Source organism: Oncorhynchus tshawytscha, linkage group LG18 (genome assembly GCF_018296145.1).
Source record: "Oncorhynchus tshawytscha isolate Ot180627B linkage group LG18, Otsh_v2.0, whole genome shotgun sequence".
NCBI lineage: Eukaryota > Metazoa > Chordata > Actinopteri > Salmoniformes > Salmonidae > Oncorhynchus > Oncorhynchus tshawytscha.
This window is the reverse complement of record NC_056446.1, coordinates 609556-632500: the sequence shown is the minus strand read 5'-3', so window position 1 is coordinate 632500 and position 22945 is coordinate 609556. Positions and strand designations below refer to the sequence as shown.

At 47.2% G+C, this 22945-nt stretch overlaps 1 protein-coding gene across 4 annotated transcripts in view; it reads right to left on the bottom strand.

Annotated features, from left to right (window-relative positions):
- LOC112223798 (MAP/microtubule affinity-regulating kinase 3-like) overlaps window positions 1-22945 on the bottom strand; it is a 142826-nt gene that overhangs the window by 19534 nt on the left and 100347 nt on the right. Inside the window, exons 8-16 of one of the 4 annotated variants that reach the window (XM_042300570.1) lie at window positions 21827-22063; window positions 20625-20744; window positions 14932-15031; window positions 10553-10665; window positions 9858-10011; window positions 8439-8659; window positions 6118-6224; window positions 1681-1848; window positions 843-1088 (exon numbers count right to left, since the gene is read on the bottom strand). In XM_042300570.1, the coding sequence (XP_042156504.1) occupies window positions 843-1088; window positions 1681-1848; window positions 6118-6224; window positions 8439-8659; window positions 9858-10011; window positions 10553-10665; window positions 14932-15031; window positions 20625-20744; window positions 21827-22063 (1466 nt within the window). Of the gene's footprint in view, window positions 1-842; window positions 1089-1680; window positions 1849-6117; window positions 6225-8438; window positions 8660-9857; window positions 10012-10552; window positions 10666-14931; window positions 15032-20603; window positions 20745-21826; window positions 22064-22945 lie in introns of all 4 variants that reach the window. The other 3 variants (XM_042300571.1, XM_042300572.1, XM_042300573.1) reach the window with 3 other exon arrangements.

Genomic DNA, 22945 nt, shown 5'->3' with positions numbered 1-22945 from the left:
GCATGGCCAATTTGGCCCGTCAAGTTTTCAAAGAAAAATGTTAACTTAAATGTTAATCATGGTTGAAATTAAATGAATAAAAAAAAACAGGAAATCTGCCCCAAGTGATTTTAATTTTGGAAAGCTGTTCCAAGTATTCCCACCCATAATAGAGATCGTATAAGCCAGCTTTGAAATGATCATGTTTTAGTCAAATATGATCTGTTTGGGCTTCTTGGTCAATTTGCAGTCTACAAATGATTTGTAATTATATTCCGGGGCTGCCGACCATCCTCTAAATAAAACATTTAAAAATCATCCCGCGGGTGAATGACTTACTTCATCTGTAGCCCAATAAGCTGCAGACATTCCCAATGTGGGAGGACCACACACAACATGTCATCGTGACTCCAGGTTTTCGTCAATATGATGGTTATTATAGAAATGTTTTAGCATAATCAATTTTACCGACACAAAAAGATCCCACCTTGTCTATCGTATTTTGTTGCCATTTGGAATGTTTACAGATTTTTTTTTGGTTCATTTCCATCAGGCCTGTCATGACATTTCTTATCCGACGCACTTTACTGGCATAAAAAAGGTTGGATGGAAACCTAGTTACTTTTGGAGCTCACTTTATATGACTGGGCGATATGGACAAAATCCATATCACAATTTATCACATTTTATCGAGTCTAATCATCACGGTGAAGATGTGAAGGATGATATTATATCCACCTAAATTAGACAGTCTTGAGTGTGAAATAGGGTATGGATACATTCCTCAAACCCCCGGTGCCGAACACTGCGTACAGTGGGACGTTTGAATTGTTTCGGGGATACCATTGGCGGCTTTGGCTTACCTGCGTGTGAGCTTGGAGGTGAGCTTGGTGAAGAGGTTGGAGGAGCCGCGGCTGCGGGACTGCGAGAGGGGTGTGGCATCATGCGAGAGGGTGGGCGAAGCAGGCGGGCCGTTGTAGGTGGCAGTGCGGCGCTCCCGCAGCTGGCCGCCGTGGAAGGTGCTACGGCTGGCCGTGCCACGGGGGAAGTGAACCCGGTCGGGGGGCGTGGCGCTGCCAGGGTTCCGTTGACTGGAAGTCGCTGTTGTGCTGGGGAGGAAACCGGGTTCATGTTCATAACAGGGGGTACCATCACAGCAGATGTTTGGTTAGTTATGACTTTATCAACCACATCATGTGAACACTTGGTTTTATTGTTTAGTTGACTAAAGAGTTAAAGGGAAACTAAAACAGAAGCTTCAGGACATTCGAGCCAATGAAAAAGAGGTTGCTTATCTTTGCTACATTAGGGATGGTTTGTTTATCAGGTGATATTTGGCTGGCACTACTTCGGACCAAATACACTTGGGTATGTTAGAGGAAAGAGACCAGAGCAGGAGGCAATCCTTCTTCGTATTAAACACACAAATGGACCTTTTAAAAGAGGTCCTCAGCCATTGGAGGTGGTGTTTTGGGGGTGAAGCTAACGGAATGAGAAGTGAGCAAAAGTGTGGGATGAGTGTTCGGGAGGGAAAGGGTACGATTGGTCTGAAACTAATTCGGTGGGAGGTCAGATGGCGTTAGAGAGAGTTAGAAAGTGTGGACAGAGGGGGGGTGGAAAACGAGGTTAGAGAGAAAAGCAGACAGATCAAATGGGACCCCCTAGTCAAACCCCTGGGAGTTGGGGTGGGAAGCCTCTTACTTAGGCCTGAAGTCAACGCCGTCGGTAGGTGGCAGCGTTTGGCGGCATGTGTGGCCCGAAGCCGACAGGGCCTTCTGGTGGCGCAGGTGGACTGAGGCCGAGGAGGAGGTGAGGGCCTTGGAGTAGGCAGAGAGGCTAGTGGTGCAGGCCGCCGACATTTCACTCATGCTGCCCCCAAGAGGACAGGAGGTGAAGTGGGGCGAAAAAGGCGACAGGGCCAGAGCAGAAAATGTGGATTTAAATAAAGCATTGAGGGCATAAAAAGAGTCAAACTTCATAAGCCAGAGGTAAAGGACAGAAAAGGCTATATTGAATGAATGTACTGTAACAGCAGTGTAGTGTAGCTAATTAGACAAGCAGAAGTTTAAGGGAGCTTATTCTGCAGTGGTGACTGCGTGTCTATTGGGTTGCACTGGTAAAAGGGTGTGGATTGTCGAATGGATAGGAGTGTGTCGCCCTCAGTCCGATACATATCGGTTTTGTTCATAATTGAGGGGAATTGGATCAGTGTATAGCAATGTTGCATTGCACTCATTTTATTTGTGAATGTCGTGAATACCTCATTCGCGACATGAATGACTCATTCAAAAAGTCATCTTGTTGATAAATCTGAGCACTCGACATTAATTGCTATGGTAACACAAGGAATCTCAGAAAACAAAATGTGCGTTTCTTAGTAAACAAACCCAGGTAAGTCCATCCCTGTTTTACTAAATTTCTTCCATTTGGTGCCTAATGAACAAGAGATATGAAAGGCTGTGACCCCTGCTACCGCGGCGGTCAAATGACGGTCAGAAACCAATAGAGGACTTACGTCTAAGTTTTAAACCCTCTTGGAACCATGAGGAGAAGTTCAAACCTTCCAAGCACTTTTGTCCTCAAGATTCTCTTGGAATAGTCAATTTTAAACTTGACCAGGCTCGTATAGTTGTAATCAGAACACTTCATCAAGCAGGCCAAAAGTGTTTTATCCAACGCCCTTACCACCTGGGGGCAGCCTGTCAGGAAGTCTAGGATCCAGTTGCAGAGGCAGGTGTTTAGTCCCAGGGTCCTTAGCTTATTGATGACCTATGTGGGCACTGTGGTGAGCTGTATGAATAGCATTCTCACATAGGTGTTCCTTTTGTCCAGGTGGGAAAGGGCAGTGCGGAGTGCAATTGAAATTGCATCATCTGTGAATCTGTTGGAGCGGTATGTAAATTGGAGTGGGTCTAGGGTTTCTGGGATAATGGTGTTGATGTGAGCCATGACCAGCCTTTCAAAGTACTTCATGGCTGCAGACGTGAGTGCTACGGGTCGGTAGTCATTTAGGCAGGTTACTTTAGTGTTCTTGGGCACAGGGACTACGGTGGTATTCTAAAACATGTTGGTATTACAGACTCAGACAAGGAAAGATTGAAAATGTCAGTGAAGACACTTGCCAGTTGGTCAGCACATGCTCAGAGTACACGTCCTGGTAATCCGTCTGGCCCTGCAGCCTTGTGAATGTTGACCTGTTTAAAGGTCTTACTCACATTGGCTACGGAGAGCGTGTTCACACAATCGTCCGGAACAGCTGATGCTCTCATTGCATTTTTCAGTGTTACTTGCCTCAAAGCGAGAACTAATTTTGCTCGTCTTACTGGGCAGCTCTCGGCTGTGCTTCTCTACTTAGTCTGTAATAGTTTGCAAGCCCTGCTACATCCGACGAGCGTCAGAGCCGGTGTAGTACGTTTCGATCTTAGTCCTGTATTGACGCTTTGCCTATTTGATGGTTCGTCGGAGGGAATAGCGGGATTTCTTATAAGCTTCAGGGTTAGAGTCCCGCTCCTTGAAAGCGGCAGCTCTACCTTTTAGCTCAATGCGGATGTTGCCTGTAATCCAGGCATGTATGTACATACATGTACAGTCACTGTGTGGATGACGTCATCGATGCACTTATTGATGAAGCTAATGACTGATGTGATGTGCTCCTCAGTGCCATCGGAAGAGTCCCAGAACATATTCCAGTCTGTGCTAGCAAAACAGTCCTGTATCTTAGCATCTGCTTCATCTGACCACTTTTTTGGTGACCACTGGTGCTTCCTACTTTTATTTGTGCTTGTAAGCAGGAATCAGGAGGATATAATTATGGTCAGATTTGCCAAATGGGGGGCGAGGGAGAGCTTTGTAAGCGTCTCTGTGTGTGGAGTAAAGGTGATCTAGAGTTTTTTTCCATGTGGTTGCACAATTGACATGCTGTTAGAAATGAGGTAAAAACGGATTTACTAAGTTTCCCTGCATTAAAGTCCCCGGCCACAAGGAGTGCCGCCTCTGGATGAGCGTTTTCCTGTTTGCTTACGACGGAATTTATGATTATTTGTTGTCCGGACCTCTGGCAGTCTCTATGGGGGTGCCACAGGGTTCAATTCTCAGGCCGACTCTCTTCTCTGTATACATCAATGATGTCGCTCTTGCTGCTGGTGATTCTCTAATCCACCTCTATGCAGACGACACCATTCTGTATACTTCTGGCCCTTCTTTGGACACTGTGTTAACAAACCTCCAGACGAGCTTCAATGCCATACAACTCTCCTTCCGTGGCCTCCAACTGCTCATTAACACAAATAAAACTAAATGCATGCTATTCAACCGATCATTGCCCGCACCTGCCCGCCCATCCAGCATCACTACTCTGGACGGTTCGGACTTAGAATACGTGGATAACTACAAATACCTAGGTGTCTGGCTAGACTGTAAACTCTCCTTCCAGACTCACAGTAAGCATCTCCAATCAAAAATTAAATCTAGAATCGGCTTCCTATTTCGCAACAAAGCTTCCTTCACTCATGCTGCCAAACATACCCTCGTAAAACTGACCATCCTACCGATCCTTGACTTCGGCGATGTCATCTATAAAATAGCCTCCAACACTCTACTCAGCAAACTGGATGTAGTCTATCACAGTGCCATCCGTTTTGTCACCAAAGCCCCATATACTACCCACCACTGCGACCTGTACGCTCTCGTTGGCTGGCCCTCGCTTCATACTCGTCGCCAAACCCACTGGCTACAGGTTATCTAAGAGTCGCTGCTAGGTAAAGCCCAGCCCTATCTCAGCTCGCTGGTCACCATAGCAGCACCCACTCGTAGCACACGCTCCAGCAGGTATCTCTCACTGGTCACCCCCAAAGCTTTTTTTGCACCACAGTATCTCTACTTGCACATCCATCTTTTGCACATCTACCATTCCAGTGTTTAATTGCTATATTGTAATTACTTCACCACCATGGCCTATTTATTGCCTTAACTCCCTTATTTGACCTTATTTGCACTCACTGCATATTTGTTTTATTTTTTATTGTATTCTACTGTATTATTGACTGTATGTTTCGTTCATTCCATGTGTAACTCTGTGTTGTTGTACGTGTCGAACTGCTTTGCTTTATCTTGGCCAGGTCGCAGTTGCAAACGAGAACTTGTTTTCAACTAGCTTACCTGGTTAAAAAAAGGTAAAATAAAAAATATATATAAATAAATTGAGAGCAGTCTAATTGCCAGCATCGGTTTGTGGTGGTAAATAGACAGCTATGAAAAATACAGATGAAAACTCTCTAGGTAGATAGTGTGGTCTACAGCTTATCATGAGATATTCTACCTCAGGTGAGCAAAATATCGAGACTTCCTTAGATATCGTGCACCAGCTGTTTACAAATATACATAGACTCCCACCCCTTGTCTTATCAGAGGTTCTATCCTGCCGGTACATTGTATAACCCGCCAGCTGTATGTTATTCATGTTGTCGTTCAGCCACAACTCTGTGAAACGTAAGATATTACAGTTTTTAATGTCATGGTGGTAGGATATATGTGCTTTTAGTTCGTCCATTTTATTATCGAGCGATTGTACGTTGGCCAATAGTACCGATGGCAAAGGCAGATTAGCCACTCGTCGCCTGTTCCTCACAAGGCACCCCGATCTCCTTCCGCAAAATCTCTGTCTCTTTCTCCTGCGAATGATGGGGATGAGGGCCTGTTCGGGTGTCTTGGAAAATCCCTCTCGTCCGACTCATTAAAGAAAAATTCTTCATCCATTTCGAGGTGAGTAATGCTGTTCTGGTATCCAGAAGCTCTTTTCGGGCATAACAGACAGTGGCATAAATATTATATACAAAATAAGTTACAAATAACACGAAAAAATGAACCAATAGCACAGTTGGTTAAGAGCCAATAAAACAGCAGCCATCCCCCCTCCAGTGCCATTTTATAATCCCCGAGCCGACTAGGTGAAGAATCTCTCAATATGTCTTTGAGCAAGGCACTTAACCCTAATTGCTCCTGTAAGTCAGCCTGGATAAGAGTGTCTGCTAAATGACTAGAATGTTTTTTTTAAAACATGTGTATGCATGTATCTGGGTCTGTGTGCCTGTATTTAGGGGGCCAGGAGGGACAACAGGACATAGCTTTGGCCCCTCTCACCTGTTCTCTTTTCCATTCTGGATGACAGCGGAGTGGCGGTCCGAGGCATTCCTGTCACTACACACATACGTGTTCCTCCTCGTCATGCCCCCTGACATTGAGTTAGCCTGGAGGGAGAGAGCGAGAGGGTTATGAAAAGAGAGAAAGAGGATAAGGGTGAGAGAGTGAAAGAAAGAGAGGAATTATTATTTTTTTTTTTAAACACAATCCATTTACACTCGTGCTTTTTGTCAGTTCTTTCACTTTTCGCGCCAATAAAGTTTCTTCAATTGAATTGATAGAGGGGGAGGAAGGAACCTGAGACAGATGGTGACAGACAGAGAAAGAGATACATAAATAATGAATGAACAAACAGAAGAAAGAAAGTCATGCAGACCACAACACACTAGCTCATAGCAGTAGAAGAGTTATGGAGTGGAAAATAGACAATCGAAGGAAAACTAGAGAAGATACTGTTACTAATGAGGACCAGTACAAATGCTGTAAACATTCTCTCTCTTTTTCCAACATTGACATCACCCTGTGAGCGAGAATGCCCGTGTGTTAATGTCTGCGTAATTGTGGCTGGTGTGTGAACCTGTGTGTATATACACTATACAGTGCACTTGGAAATATTCAGACCCCTTCACTTTTTTCACATTTTGTTACATTACAGCCTGATTCCAACAATGATATAAAACATGTTTAATGATCATCAATCTACACACAATACCCTATAATGACGAAGAAAAAACAGGTTTACAAATGTTTGCAAATAAAAATGTAAATATCACATTTACGTAAGTAATCAGACCCTTTACTCAGTACTTTGTTGAAGCACCTTTGGCAGCGATTACAGCCTTGAGTCTACTTGGTTATGACGCTACAACTTTGGCACACCTGTATTTGGGGAGTTTATCCCATTCTTCTCTGCAGATCCTCTCTAGCTCTGTCAAGTTGGATGGGAAGCATTGATGCACAGCTATTTTCAGGTCTCTCCAGAGATGATCAGGTTCAAGTCCGGGCTCTGGCTGGGCCACTCAAGGACATTTAGAGACTTGTCACGAAGCCACTCCTGCGTTGTCTTGGCTGTGTGCTTAGGGTCGTTGTCCTGTTGGAAGGTGAACCTAGCCCCAGAGGTCCTGAGCGCTCTGGAGCAGGTTTTCATCAAGGATCTCACTGTACAGTTGCAACACTCACTACGAAGTTCCAAACTGTCTCTATATGAAATGGATGTCTATGGCCGAGAAAATCACACACAAGCCTAAGATCACCATGCGCAGCCTGCCGAGTTGCGCAGCAGTCTAAGGCACTGCATCACAGTGCTTGAGGCGTTATTACATACCCGGGTTCGATCCCAAGCTGGATCACAACCGCCGTGACCGGGAGTCCCATAGGGCGGCGCACAATTGGCAAAGCGCTGTCTGGGTTAGGGGAGGATTTGGCCAGGGGGGGCTTTCCTTGGCTCATTGAGCTCTAGTGACTCCTTGTGGCGGGCGGGCCTGGCGCCTGCAGGTGGACTTTGGTTGTCAGTTGAGTGGTGTTTCCTCCGACACATTGGCGCAGCTGGCTTCCGGGTTAAGCACAGGCGGATGTTAAGAAGTGCGGTTTGGCGGGTCATGTTTTGGAGGACGCATGACTTGACCTTTCCCTCACTTGAGTCTGTTGGGGAGTTGCAGCGATGAGACAAAATAGTAATTGGGGAGAAAAAGGGGGTAAAATAAAAATCCCATGCACAATGCCAAGCGTTGGCTGGAGTGGTGTAAAGCTCGCCACCATTGGAATCTGGAGCAGTGGAAATGCGTTCTCTGGAGTGATGAATCACGCTTCACCATCTGGCAGTCCAACATACAAATCTGGGTTTGGCGGATGCCCGAATGCATAGTGCCAACTGTAAAGTTTGGTGGAGGAGGAATAACGGTCTGGGGCTGTTTTTCATGGTTCGGGCTCCTTAGTTCCAGTGAAAGGAAATCTTAACGCTACAGTATACAATGCCATTGTAGACGATTCAGTGCTTTCAACTTTTTGGCAACAGTTTGGGGAAGGCCCTTTCCTGTTCCAGCATGACAATGCCCCCATGTACAACGCAATGGTCCATACAGAAATGGTTTGTCGAGATTGGTGTGGAAGAACTTGACTGGCCTGCACACCTTTGGGATGAATTGAATAGCCAACTGCGAACCTCACTAATGCTTGTGGCTGAATGGAAGACCCTACAGCAATCTTCCAACATCTAGTTGAAAGCCTTCCCAAAAGCGTGGAGGCTGTTATAGCAGCAAATAATGACCATGCTTTTTTAATGAGTGTAGTGTATCTTCCATGTGTATATTCTTTGTACTCACGGTGGGTGTGGTGGAGCCTTTCTTGTGGTCGGGGATGTCGGCCTTGTTGGGGTTGTTGGCATTACCTAGTAGGGGACTGGCAGGGGCAACGCCGCCACTGCGCCCACCCGACAAACCAGACTTCTGGGTCTGAGCACCCCCGTCCTCTTTGTAGTCGCCGTTGTCGGCCGAGGTGGTCTGGCTCCTCTTGGGGTAGCCCACCGAGGGGATGGACGGACCGGCTGGATGGATGGAGGGAGGGAGAGATACAGGGATCAGTGTGGAGTTAGAATGGGAACTGTGCTGCATTGGAGGTTCACATGCATCTTCCTATATTTTCTCATATTCTCTTTACCTCCTTTCCTCCTGTCCCACTTACATCATCTTCCTCCCAGTCCCTCCCTCCCTCCCAGCCCCTCTCTCCCCCTCCCAGCCCCTCTCTCCCACCCTCTCCTCCCTCCCAGCCCCTCTCTCCCCCTCCCAGCCCCTCTCCTCCCTCCCTGCCCCTCTCCCCCCCTCCCTCCCTCCCTGCCCCTCTCCCTCCCTGCCCCCTCTCCCCCTCCCTGCCCCTCTCTCCCTCTCAGCCCCTCTCTCCCCCTCCCTGCCCCTCTCTCCCTCTCAGCCCCTCTCTCCCCCTCCCTGCCCCTCTTTCCCTCTCAGCCCCTCTCTCCCCCTCCCTGCCCCTCTTTCCCTCTCAGCCCCTCTCTCCCCCTCTCCTCCCTCCCTGCCACTCTCCTCCCTCCCAGCCCCTCTCTCCCTCCCAGTCCCTCCCTCCCAGCCCCCCTCTCCTGCCTCCCAGCCACTCTCCCCCCTCCTCCCTCCATGCTCCCTCCTCCCTCCATGCCCCCTCTGCTCCCTCCATGCCCCCTCTGCTCCCTCCATGCCCCCTCTGCTCCCTCCATGCCCCCTCTGCTCCCTCCATGCCCCCTCTGCTCCCTCCATGCCCCCCCCTCCTGCCCCCTCTCTCCATGCCCCCTCTGCTCTCTCCATGCCCCCTCTGCTCTCTCCATGCCCCCTCTGCTCTCTCCATGCCCCCTCTGCTCTCTCCATGCCCCCTCTGCTCTCTCCATGCCCCCTCTGCTCTCTCCATGCCCCCTCTGCTCTCTCCATGCCCCCTCTGCTCTCTCCATGCCCCCTCTGCTCTCTCCATGCCCCCTCTGCTCTCTCCATGCCCCCTCTGCTCTCTCCATGCCCCCTCTGCTCTCTCCATGCCCCCTCTGCTCTCTCCATGCCCCCTCCCCCATCTGCTCTCTCCATGCCCCCTCTGCTCTCTCCATGCCCCCTCTGCTCTCTCCATGCCCCCTCTGCTCTCTCCCCTCTGCTCTCTCCATGCCCCCTCTGCTCTCTCCATGCCCCCTCTGCTCTCTCCATGCCCCCCCCCTCTGCTCTCTCCATGCCCCCTCTGCTCTCTCCATGCCCCCTCTGCTCCCTCTCCCTCACCCTGGTCGCTGTAGCGTCTCTGTTTCTGTGTGCTGGAGATGGACCGCTGGGTCTTGAGATGGGCAGAAGACTGGCCGTTGTTGTTGTGCTCGCTGGCGGGCCGTGCCTTGGCCAGAGACAAGTTACTGCTAGAGCTGGAGTCACTAGCCTCCAACTTCGAGAGAGAAGAAAAGTTTCCTATTAAATCACGCTGCAGATGAGTTTTACTGTATTTTTTGGTTCTGTGCTCTTTGGAAAAGTCACTCAATATGTTTCACATAGCATTTCAAATAGGGACATTTGTGACTGTGACGGTATCATCCAAACAGACTGTCACTTCAGATATTATGCATGTCATTTGGTTTCAAACCTGTATACTTTCAACCACTTACATACCCCTAAACCTTGATTTAAAAAAATAAATGGTGCTAAAAGCAAGGAACCAATACATGATAGAACCAGTGCTTTCTAACATGGTCATTTATGGCCAGGTACTGGGTCAATCCCAAATCGTTCCCTTAACCCTACACACTTGTGGAGATTGAGAGGATTTGATTGGTATTAGCAATATTGTGAAACTTCCACCGAGCCTATCTGAGGGCAAGGTGAAGCTATTACCAGATTGATTACACAGGTCAAATCCTCTCAGCATCTGCCCAGTGCAGGGCTTGAGGGACAATTTGGGATTTGGCCACTTTTGCCCAGTCTGTCCTTACCTCTGTGGACTTCCTGCCCAGTAGCAGGTAGGTGGCAGTGATCTCATCGTACTTCATCCTGGTTAAAGACTCAGTGACCTCTTCTTGAGTATAGCCCATCTCCACCATGATGTCTGCAGGGAATCAGGAGTGGGACAGGACAGGCATTAGCCTCACGAAACGTGGTACGGATCTTTTTAGACCTTAGAACTGGAACCTCCATCAGAAGCTAGCCTTCAGAGGCCAGCCAGGTAATTAGCTACTAGCTATTTAGTCATTGTTAGCCACTGCTAGCAGTCTTTACCTTTAGCACAGACACCAGCCACTTTAGCCCGGATAATATCTGCCAGTCTGCATATCAGCCCTGAGCATAACAGACTGCTTTTTCCCCCCCATTACATCTCCGGATTCCTGCCGCAAGCTCTGGACCATTACACCGGATCATCGCAGCTAGCTAGCAGCTACCGAGTGGCTATCGTGGCTAACGCCCTTGTCCAGAAGCAAGCACCAGTTAGCCGCGAGATAGGCCCATTCCCCCAGCTAGCAAACAAAGTACACCAACTACAATACCGCTCTTGCCAATTGGCCTGGACCTTCTATCGACACGGAGCCCCGCCGATCCATCACGACTGGTCTGCTGATGTATATCGACCCATTCATTCATCCATTTACCCGTTCTTGTTGTCTTAGCCCTCCCAATCAACACCTGTGATTGCTTTATGCCTGTTGTTTAGGGTAGCTCTCATTGTTTTGTTTTACTGCGGAGCCCCTAGTCCTGCTCTACATGCCTCAGTTACCTCCCTTGCCCCACCCCCCAAACATGCGGAAACAGCACCTAGTTTAACTGCCACTTGCAGAGACGCAGCCTCTCTCATCGTCACTCAATGTCTAGGTTTACCTCCACTGTTCTCGCACCCTACCATGCCCAGAAGTCTGCTCCTTTTACTCTGTTCCGAACGCACTAGACGACCAGTTCTTATAGCCTTTAGCTATACCCTCATTCTACTTCTCCTCTGTTCCTCTGGTGATGTAGAGGTTAACCCAGGTCTTGTGTGTCCCCAGGCGCTCTCATTTGTTGACTTCAGTAACCGGAAAAGCCTTGGGTTCATGCATGTTAAAATCAGAAGCCTCCTCCCTAAGTTTGTTTTAATCACTGCTTTAGCACACTCCGCCAACCCTGATGTCCTAGCCGTGTCTGAATCCTGGCTTAGGAAGGCCACCAAAAATTCAGAAATGTCCATCCCCAATTACAACATTGTCCATCAAGATAGAACTGCTAAAGGGGGAGGAGTTGCAATCTACTGTAGAGATAGTAGGACAGAGCTCTGCAAGATATCAAGGTCTCTGCCCAAACAGATCAAGCTACGACTTTTAAAAATCCATCACTCACTGTTGCCACTTGTTATAGACCCCCCTCAGCTCCCAGCTGTGCCCTGGACACCCTGCCCTGAATTGATTGCCCCCCATCTATCGTCAGAGTTCGTACAGTTAGGTGACCTAAACTGGGATATGCTTAACACCCCGGCCGTCCTACAATCTAAGCTAGATACCCTCAATCTCACACAAATTATCAAGGAACCTACCAGGTACAACCCCAAATCCGTAAACATGGGAACCCCATGATATCATCCTGACTAACTTGCCCTCTAAATACACCTCTGCTGTTTTCAACCTGGATCTCAGCGATCACTGCCTCATTGCCTGCGTCTGTTATGGGTCCGACCACCCCTCATCAGTGTCAAACGCTCCCTAAAACACTTCTGCAAGCAGGTCTTTATAATCGACCTGGCCAGGGTATCCTGAAAAAATACTACTGACCTCATCCCATCAGTAGAGGATGCCTGGTTATTCTTCAAAAGTGCCTTCCTCACCATCTTAAATAAGCATGCCACTTTTAAAAAATGTAGACCTAAGAACAGATATAGCCCTTGGTTCACCCCAGACTTGACTGCCCTTGACCAGCACAAAAACATCCTGTGGCGCACTGCATTAGCTTCGATTAGTCCCCGCGATATGCAACTTTTCAGGGAAGTTAGGAACCAATATACACAGGCAGTTAGAAAAGCCAAGGTTAGCTTTTTCAAACAGAAATTTGCATCCTGTAGCACTAATTGAAAAAGGTTCTGGGACACTGTAAAGTCCATGGAGAATAAGAACACCTCCTCCCAGCTGCCCACTGCTCTGAGGCTAGGAAACACTGTCACCAACGATAAATCCACAATAATCGAGAATTTCAAGAAGCATTTCGCTACGGCTGGCCACGCTTCCAACTGATTACCCCAACCCCGGCCAACAGCTCAGCCCCCCCCCCCCCGCAGCAACTGGCCCAAGTCTCCCCCCGCGCTTCTCGTTCACCCAAATCCAGACAGCTGATGTCCTAAAAGAGCTGCAGAATCTGGATCCCTACAAATCCGCTGGACTAGACAATCTGGACCCTCTGTTCCTAAAATTATCCACCGCCATTGTCGCAACCCATATTACTAGTCTGCTCAATCTTTCTTTCATATCATCTGAGATTCCTAAAGATTGGAAAGCTGCCGCGGTCATCCCCCTCTTCAAAGGGGGAGACACTCTAGATCCAAGCTGTTACAGACCTGTATCTATCCTACCCTGCATTCTAAAACCTTTGAAAGCCAAGTGAACAAACAGATCACCGACCATTTCGAATCCCACTGTACCTTCTCCGCTATGCAATCTGGTTTCCAAGCTGGTCACGGGTGCACCTCAGCCACGCTCAAGGTCCTAAACAATATCATAACCGCCATCGATAAGAGACAATACTGTGCAGCCATCTTCATCGACCTGGCCAAGGCTTTCGACTCTGTCAATCACCTTATTCTTATCGGCAGACTCAAAAGCCTTGGTTTCTAATGACTGCCTCGCCTGGTTCACTAACTACTTCTCTGATAGAGTTCAGCGTGTCAAATCAGAGGGCCTGTTGTCTGGACCTCTGGCAGTTTCTATGGGGGTGCCACAGGGTTCAATTCCCGGTCTGACTCTTTTCTCTGTGTATATATTAATGATGTCGATCTTGCTGCGGGTGATTCTGTGATCCTCATTTGCACACACTGTATACAGATTTTCTGTTGTTTTATTGTCTGTACGGTTGTTTATCCCATGTGTAACTTTGTGTTGTTGTTGGCGTCGCACTGTTTTGCTTTCTCTTGGCCAGGTCGCAGTTGTAAATGAGAACTTGTTCTCAACCTACCTAGTTAAGTAAAATACATTTCTTAAATAAAAACACCCAATAGCCTGTGGTGGTCTAGCAGTTAGGGCTGCTGCCTATAGAGCACACCGTGTGGGCACGGGTTTGAATCCGGCCCACACCCTTCTGACCGTCTCAACTTCCCAGTCTCTCCCTCGCACAGCCTCTATTCAATAAAGAAACAAATATGTGAGGAGAAAAGCAAATAACCAATAGGCTGGGAGCGTGTGAACATCGCCATTTCCTATTTGTTAAGGGGGAACCAAAAATACTAGCGGTATTGAACTTATTCATTTAATTGAATAAACATTATTAATCCCATAAGGCTAAATTGTATGTTCAGCAACAACATACTAATGCATACATTAGAAACATATTGACAGAGCACTGACGGCTGGTGAAACAAACATAACCTAACCCAAAAACAAAATCTAAAATGAAGACCGTAAATAAAGGTGAATAAACTGTACATAATGTGGGGAACCAAACAGGGCCTCCTTGTTGTTGAGACTGTGGAATATCCTCTGACACACACTCGTCTCTCTCCCACTGCTGAGTGAGATCAATGCTGCCATCGACAGAGGGCATGGTAGGGGAGGGGGCAAGCCCTGGGGGTCCGAGGGGAAAGAACAAGGCCTGCCAGACTGTATCGACTTGTGGATCTGTGTGGATCTGTGTGTGCATTTGTGTGTTCGCACGCACACATGTATTTCAATAATGACTGTGTTACTGAGTGCGGTTGTGTTAATGCATGGTCGTGCATGATTTTTAATGACTCTGTGTGTTTTAATGACTGTGTGTGTTAAGGTGTGTGTGTGTCTAAGTGAAGTGCTAGACCATGTGCTGCCTGTGTGTCTGAAAACAACACAGCTCTGCCAGGCTCACGTTGGGCACAGCATGCAAGGCTAGCCCCTAACACAGGGGGTAAGGGGCGATTCCCTCTAAATACATGTGCCAACCCATCTGAATCAGGTGTATTAGAGCTAGACAGGATCAAAACCCTGTATACTCAGTAACTCTCCATGAAGCTTTTGACCAGAGCCCTATCAATCATAGTACATTATTTAGGGAATGGGATGCCATTTAGGACGATACAGTGTATAGATTTATAGATGTAAAGCCAGTCCCCAATTCCCTCCCTAACCCTTCCTTAACGCTGATATATATAGAGAGAGGAGTGTTGGAGTCAATGTACCTATTCTCTTCTGGTCTGTGATGTCCTGTTCTGGCTCCATGAATGGCTTCAGTTCATTCTCCTCTAGGCCTGCGTTTATCCACCGGTCCTTCATGATTTGCTATGAGGGAGAAGGACAGACACAAACATCAGTCTCGGCTCTAGAGGCCCAATTACCCGCCAAACGAAGTGGAATTTCATAACAGTGATGCCTAATCCTAAATTAACCACTCGCCCCTACATTGTGCGCCTATGCACTTAGATCTGTAATAGATACAGCAATTTGTAAATATTTCAACCTAAGCTATCAAAAGGCAAAATTAGGGGCCATTATAATATTGCTTATCTCATCTTTTCAGATGTACCCAAGTGAGGTAATGGCGAGGGCCCACGGGTAGGGGCAAGGGGTCGATTTGGGATTGGGTAAAATAGTGGCAATACAGTGCATTAAGAAAGAATTCAGACCTCTTCACTTTTTCTACATTTTGTTACGTTACAGCCTTCTGGCTTAACACACTGTGCTTGAAAATACAGAGAGAGGTACTCAGTAATGTGTTGTATTGGATTTGCCCCAAACATAACACCTTGTATTCAGGACAAAAAGTTAATTGCCTTGTTGCAAACAGGATGCATATTTTTATTCTGTACAGGCTTATTTATTTTCACTCTGTCAAAGAGGTTATTATTGTGGAATAAGTACAATGTTGTTGATCCATCCTCAGTTGTTGCCTATCACAGCCATTAAACTCTGTAACTGTTTTAAAATCACCATTGGCCTCTGTTTCCTTCCTCTGTTTCCTTCCTCTACGCAACTTAGTGAGGAAGGACGCCTGTATCTTTGTAGTGATTGGGTGTATTGATACACCATCCAAAGTGTAATTAATAACTTCACCATGCTCAAAGGGTTATTCAATGTCAGCTTTTTTTGTTTTTACCCATCTACCAATAGGTGCCCTTCTTTGTGAAGCATTGGAATACCTCCCTGGTCTTTGTGGTTGAATCTGTATTTGAAATTCATTGCTTGCTAAGCAAATGTTTACTCCTAAACATATCAAGGCTTGCATTAACAAAGGAGTTGACTACGTATTGACTCAGGACATTTCAGCTTCATTGTTTATTAATTTATAAATTTAAAAAAATAGTAATAATAATTAATTCCACTTTGACAATATGGGGTATTGTGTGTAGGCCAGTGACCAAAAATATCTACATTTAATATTCAGGCTTTAACATAACAAAATGTAGAAAAAGTCAAGGCACTCTTGTTCACAAACCACTCCAGACATTACCAGTAATCCCAATACACTTCAATATCTGCACCAAGACAGACAGTATGGTCCACACTGTCAAACGGCTTTGACTAGTCTATCGATACAGATACACAATGAAGATTCCTATCTAGAACACAGTGAATATCATTCAAAACCCTCAACGTTGCTATGACAGTTATGTGGCTAGACCTGAAACCTGATTGCATACCACTCAAAATATAGTTTTCCTGGAGGCAAGGCCTCCAATATCTCTGCCAGAACAGACTATTTAGATGTGGGCCAATAGTTATTCAGAAGAATGTGATCACCTCCTTTCAAAAGAGGTTGGACAAATCCTGATTTCCACAACTAATATATTTCATTCTAGGGTGAGATTAAAGATGCATGTTCTCATCATCCTGAAACTTGAAAGCATTTTACAGGACAATACTCATCCCCTTCACTCAAAATGCAGTCACAGCAGCAGCCAGACAAGGGGAAAGAAACTTCTTCCAGCCAGACAAGGGGAAAGAAACTTCTTCCAGCCAGACAAGGGGAAAGAAACTTCTGCTTCTGCTGCGCCTTCTTCACGATGCTGTCTGTGTGAGTGGACCAATTCAGTTTGTCTGTGATGTGTATGCCGAGGAACTTAAAACTTACTACCCTCTCCACTACTGTTCCATCGATGTGGATAGGGGGGTGTTCCCTCTGCTGTTTCCTGAAGTCCACAATCATCTCCTTAGTTTTGTTGACGTTGAGTGTGAGGTTATTTTCCTGACACCACACTCCGAGGGCCCTCACCTCCTCCCTGTAGGCCGTCTCGTCGTCGTTGGTAATCAAGCCTACCACTGTTGTGTCGTCTGCAAACTTGATGATTGAGTTGGAGGCGTGCGTGGCCACGCAGTCGTGGGTGAACAGGGAGTACAGGAGAGGGCTCAGAACGCACCCTTGTGGGGCCCCAGTGTTGAGGATCAGCGGGGTGGAGATGTTGTTGCCTACCCTCACCACCTGGGGGCGGCCCGTCAGGAAGTCCAGTACCCAGTTGCACAGGGCGGGGTCGAGACCCAGGGTCTCGAGCTTGATGACGAGCTTGGAGGGTACTATGGTGTTAAATGCCGAGCTGTAGTCGATGAACAGCATTCTTACGTAGGTATTCCTCTTGCCCAGATGGGTTAGGGCAGTGTGCAGTGTGGTTGAGATTGCATCGTCTTTGGACCTATTTGGGCGGTAAGCAAATTGGAGTGGGTCTAGGGTGTCAGGTAGGGTGGAGGTGATATGGTCCTTGACTAGTCTCTCAAAGCACTTCATGATGACGGAAGTGAGTGCTACGGGGCGGTAGTCGTTTAGCTCAGTTACCTTAGCTTTCTTGGGAACAGGAACAATGGTGGCCCTCTTGAAGCATGTGGGAACAGCAGACTGGTATAGGGATTGATTGAATATGTCCGTAAACACACCGGCCAGCTGGTCTGCGCATGCTCTGAGGGCGCGGCTGGGGATGCCGTCTGGGCCTGCAGCCCTGTGAGGGTTAACACGTTTAAATGTTTTACTCACCTCGGCTGCAGTGAAGGAGAGTCGGCATGTTTTCGTTGCAGGCCGTGTCAGTGGCACTGCATTGTCCTCAAAGCGGGCAAAAAAGTTATTTAGTCTGCCTGGGAGCAAGACATCCTGGTCCGTGACTGGGCTGGTTTTCTTCTTGTAGTCCGTGATTGACTGTAGACCCTGCCACATACCTCTTGTGTCTGAGCCGTTGAATTGAGATTCTACTTTGTCTCTATACTGAGGCTTAGCTTGTTTGATAGCCTTGCGCAGGGAATAGCTGCACTGTTTGTATTCGGTCATGTTACCAGTCACCTTGCCCTGATTAAAAGCAGTGGTTCGCGCTTTCAGTTTCACGCGAATGCAGTGTCCAAAGATGGGCCAGAAGTATACAGAATGGTGTCGTCTGCGTAGAGGTGGATCAGAGAATCACCAGCAGAAAGAGCGACATCATTGATGTATACCGAAAAAAGAATTGGCCCGAGAATTGAACCCTGTGGTACCCCCATAGAGACTGCCAGAGGTCCGGACAACAGGACCTCCGATTTGACACACTGAACTCTATCTGAGAAGTAGTTGGTGAACCAGACGAGGAAACGTCATTTGACGTCATTTGAGAAACCAAGGCTTTTGAGTCTGCCAATAAGAATGCGGTGATTGACAGAATCGAAAGCCTTGGCCAGGTCGATGAATACGGCTACACAGTATTGTCTTTTATCGATTGCGGTTATGATATCGTTTAGGACCTTGAGCGTGGCTGAGGTGCACCCATGACCTGCTCTGAAACTAGATTGCATAGCGGAGAAGGTATGGTGGGATTCGGAATGGTCGATGATCTGTTTGTTGGCTTTCGAAGACTTTAGAAATGCAGGGTAGGATAGATACAGGTCTGTAACAGTTTGGGTCTAGAGTGTCACCCCCTTTGAAGAGGGAGATGACCGCATCAGCTTTCCAACCTTTAGGGATCTCAGACGATACGAAAGAGAGGTTGAACAGGATAGTAATAGGAGTTGCGACAATTGCGGCGGATAATTTTTTTAAAGAAAGGGTCCAGATTGTCTAGCCCAGCTAATTTGTAGGGGTCCAGATTTTGCAGCTCTTTCAGAACATCAGCTATCTGGATTTGGGTGAAGGAGAAATGGGGGAGGGAGTGTCGGGTAATTTCCCAGGGGGCGCATATGGACCTTTAACCCTATTAAATAACCTGCATCAAGAAAATGATGATTAAAAGAGTTCAGAATAAAGGTTCTCAATTACCACCTGTGAGTCAACCAGCAGTTGTTTAGGGAGCTGTGCATCTCCTTTGCACTCTAAACTTTTCAAAATGTTGAAGGATTATTCAGATTATCAGCAGTAGACTTGAGATAGTGGTCTGCTTTCGGGTCATAGCCACAACCTGATTCCCAAAGGCGTTTAAAAGCCATCCAATCATCAGCTGAATCCGACCTTAAGCCCACAAAGCATTCCGTTTCCTTATGATTGCTAGTTCATCTGAGAACCAAGGGCTGTCTCTGCCTGTAATTCTGTTTTGTTTGAAAGGGGCATGCTTGTTGCATGATTCCTGGAATGCTTTATGGAAGTTTTTTTTTTAAAAGAAGCAAATTCAACATCAGGGATGAATTCAACTTTATTCCAGGCGAAGTAAAAAAAAAATAATGTACAAAACCCTGAGTATCAAACTGCTTCCAATTCCTTTTCATGATAATACGTGAAGGAAGTTTAGGAATTTTTAAATCCCTCACACAGGCAACAGCACAGTGATCACTTAAATAAATTGAAGCAAAATCAATTAGGATTTTAGTGGACAGTTTGCATTCAACCTTGCTACCTTAACAACAGTGGCGGTTGGTTCCGTTTCAGATGAGGGAGGACAATACATTTGTTTTATGCGCATGACCTTATTTCTATTACAGCATATTGGATGACTGTCATCCATTCACCCAGCTCAAAACATCATTGAAAGGCTGAGGCTACTACATGATACTTAAACTGTCCATATACCCATCATGAGGTTGCTACAACCTAGCCTATGAATGACATTTTACAACACACACTACATTCGAAAAATATTCAGACCCTTGACTTTTGCTACGTTACAGCCTCATTCTAAAATGGATTGAATACTTTTCGAATCAATCTACACACAATGCCCCAATATTGACAAGGCAAAAACAGGTTTTTGCCCCTAGACACTGATCTAAGGTCAGTTTTAGATAAATACACAGGGACACACAGGGACACATGTGATGAGAGTGGTAGGACTGCCTTTAGCTGTTTAATTAATTATGTCTGTTTCCTCAGCACAGGGAGATGAGTGAGTGTACAGACAGGACTATGGTGTAGATGGGGGAGGGATGTGTGTGTGTGTGTGTGTGTGTGTGTGTGTGTGTGTGGTGTGTGTGGTGTGTGTGGTGTGTGTGCATGCGTCTAGCAGTGGGAAATCTGGTCGGATGGTGTGTGTGTGCGTGCATGCGTCTAGCAGTGGGAAATCTACGGCGTGGACGACCGGCGTGTGCACGTACCAGCGTGTGCACGTACCGGCGTGTGCACGTACCGGCGTGTGCACGTACCGGCGTGTGCACGTACCGGCGTGTGCACGTACCGGCGTGTGCACGTACCGGCGTGTGCACGTACCGGCGTGTGCACGTACCAGCGTGTGCACGTACCAGCGTGTGCACGTACCAGCGTGTGCACGTACCAGCGTGTGCACGTACCAGCGTGTGCACGTACCAGCGTGTGCACGTACCAGCGTGTGCACGTACCAGCGTGTGGGCATGAAGGTGCTGTGTTCAAACCTTGCATCCCAAACATCTCCACACAGACAGAAACCAGGCAGGAGTGACCTGAAGAAGGAAGGAGTCCGTGGACGGCGAAGTAACATAAGTAGTAAGCGTAAGACATATTTACATTTCGGACATCCTCCCTCACCTCCAGTGTACCACGCTTGGATGGGTTGAGCACCAAGAAGCGCTTGAGGAGGTTTTCGCAGTCGGTGGACATGTAGAAAGGGATACGGTATTTACCCCTTACAACACGCTCTCTCAGCTCCTATAGGGGGAGATAGAGAGGAGAGGTTAAAGGCAGGGTCGGAGGTTTAGAGGTCAGGGGTCAGTCGGTGGACATGTAGAAAGGGATACGGTATTTACCCCTTACAACACGCTCTCTCAGCTCCTATAGGGGGAGATAGAGAGGAGAGGTTAAAGGCAGGGTCGGAGGTTTAGAGGTCAGGGGTCAGTCGGTGGACATGTAGAAAGGGATACGGTATTTACCCCTTACAACACGCTCTCTCAGCTCCTATAGGGGGAGATAGAGAGGAGAGGTTAAAGGCAGGGTCGGAGGTTTAGAGGTCAGTCGGTGGACATGTAGAAAGGGATACGGTATTTACCCCTTACAACACGCTCTCTCAGCTCCTATAGGGGGAGATAGAGAGGAGAGGTTAAAGGCAGGGTCGGAGGTTTAGAGGTCAGGGGTCAGTCGGTGGACATGTAGAAAGGGATATGGTATTTACCCCTTACAACACGCTCTCTCAGCTCCTATAGGGGAGATAGAGAGGAGAGGTTAAAGGCAGGGTCGGAGGTTTAGAGGTCAGGGGTCAGTCGGTGGACATGTAGAAAGGGATATGGTATTTACCCCTTACAACACGCTCTCTCAGCTCCTATAGGGGGAGATAGAGAGGAGAGGTTAAAGGCAGGGTCGGAGGTTTAGAGGTCAGGGGTCAGTCGGTGGACATGTAGAAAGGGATATGGTATTTACCCCTTACAACACGCTCTCTCAGCTCCTATAGGGGGAGATAGAGAGGAGAGGTTAAAGGCAGGGTCGGAGGTTTAGAGGTCAGGGGTCAGTCGGTGGACATGTAGAAAGGGATACGGTATTTACCCTGTAGACAACACTTTCAGCTCTTACAGAGGATATATAGACCCTGTGTCTCAACCTGTCTCCCAAAGTGTGCAATCTGGTACTCTTCCCCACGCAGTTAGCATGGTATACAAGTGTAAGCATGGACGAGATGGAGTTTTTACATTCTTACACTAGTCCTTTCAAAGCAAGTGCACATTTAGGACAGATGGGTAGAGAATTGGGACGTAAGAGTGAAGGCCAGAGTTAACACACATACACATATACACACACACCTTGAGGTTCTGACCGTCGAAGGGCAGCGACCCTGACACCAGCGTGTACAGTATGACCCCCAGGCTCCAGACGTCCACCTCAGGCCCGTCGTACTTCTTCCCCTGGAACAGCTCTGGGGCGGCGTAGGGAGGGGAGCCGCAGAACGTGTCCAGCTTACTGCCCATTGTGAACTCGTTACTGAAGCCAAAGTCGGCAATCTTGATGTTCATGTCAGCGTCTAGGAGTAAGTTCTCAGCCTGGTGCGGGCGGGGGAGAGAAGGTGAAGTGGGTGTGTTTGTGTCTGAAAATGTATCCACTCATGACTGTCAGTCGTTCTGGATAAGAGCGTCTGCTAAATGACTCACATCTACAATATATGAGATGCTAATAGTGAAGTAAACATTGGACATTTACACCGACAGTAACGTTGTCAGACTATCAGTCACCCACACTTTGTGGTCTTGAATGTTGCAGGGAGAAAGACTGAACTGACACGATTCCCAGTTGTTCTGACAATAATAATATATGTTGTACACTAAACATTTATATCTCTAACATTACATCCTCCTGAACAGGACACAGGTGACGTGCCTGTGGATCTCCTCAATGATAACAAGTTATATCAGCTAATAATGCAGTAACTTCTAACAGGCACTTCTAATGCAGTAACAAATAAGTGCATTCACAGGACAATAAGAAGTAGGCACAGTTCTTTCTTTCTTCTTGTTTCTACCACTCTTACTCTCCCTCTAACGTTTGTCTACCCAACTCTTTCAACTCCCTCCAAAGATGTTCTATGGGGTTGAGATCTGGAGACTGGCTAGGCCACTCCAGGACCTTGAAATGCTTCTTACGAAGCCACTCCTTTGTTTCCCGGGCGGTGTGTTTGGGATCATTGTCATGCTGAAAGACCCAGACACGTTTCATCTTCAATGCCTTTGCTGATGGAAGGAGGTTTTCACTCAAAATCTCACGATAGATGGCCCCATTCATTCTTTCCTTTACACGGATCAGTCATCCTGGTCCCTTGCAGAACAACAGCCCCAAATCATGATGTTTCCACCCCCATGCTTCATAGTAGGCATGGTGGTCTTTGGATGCAACTCAGCATTCTTTGTCCTCCAAACACGACGAGTTGA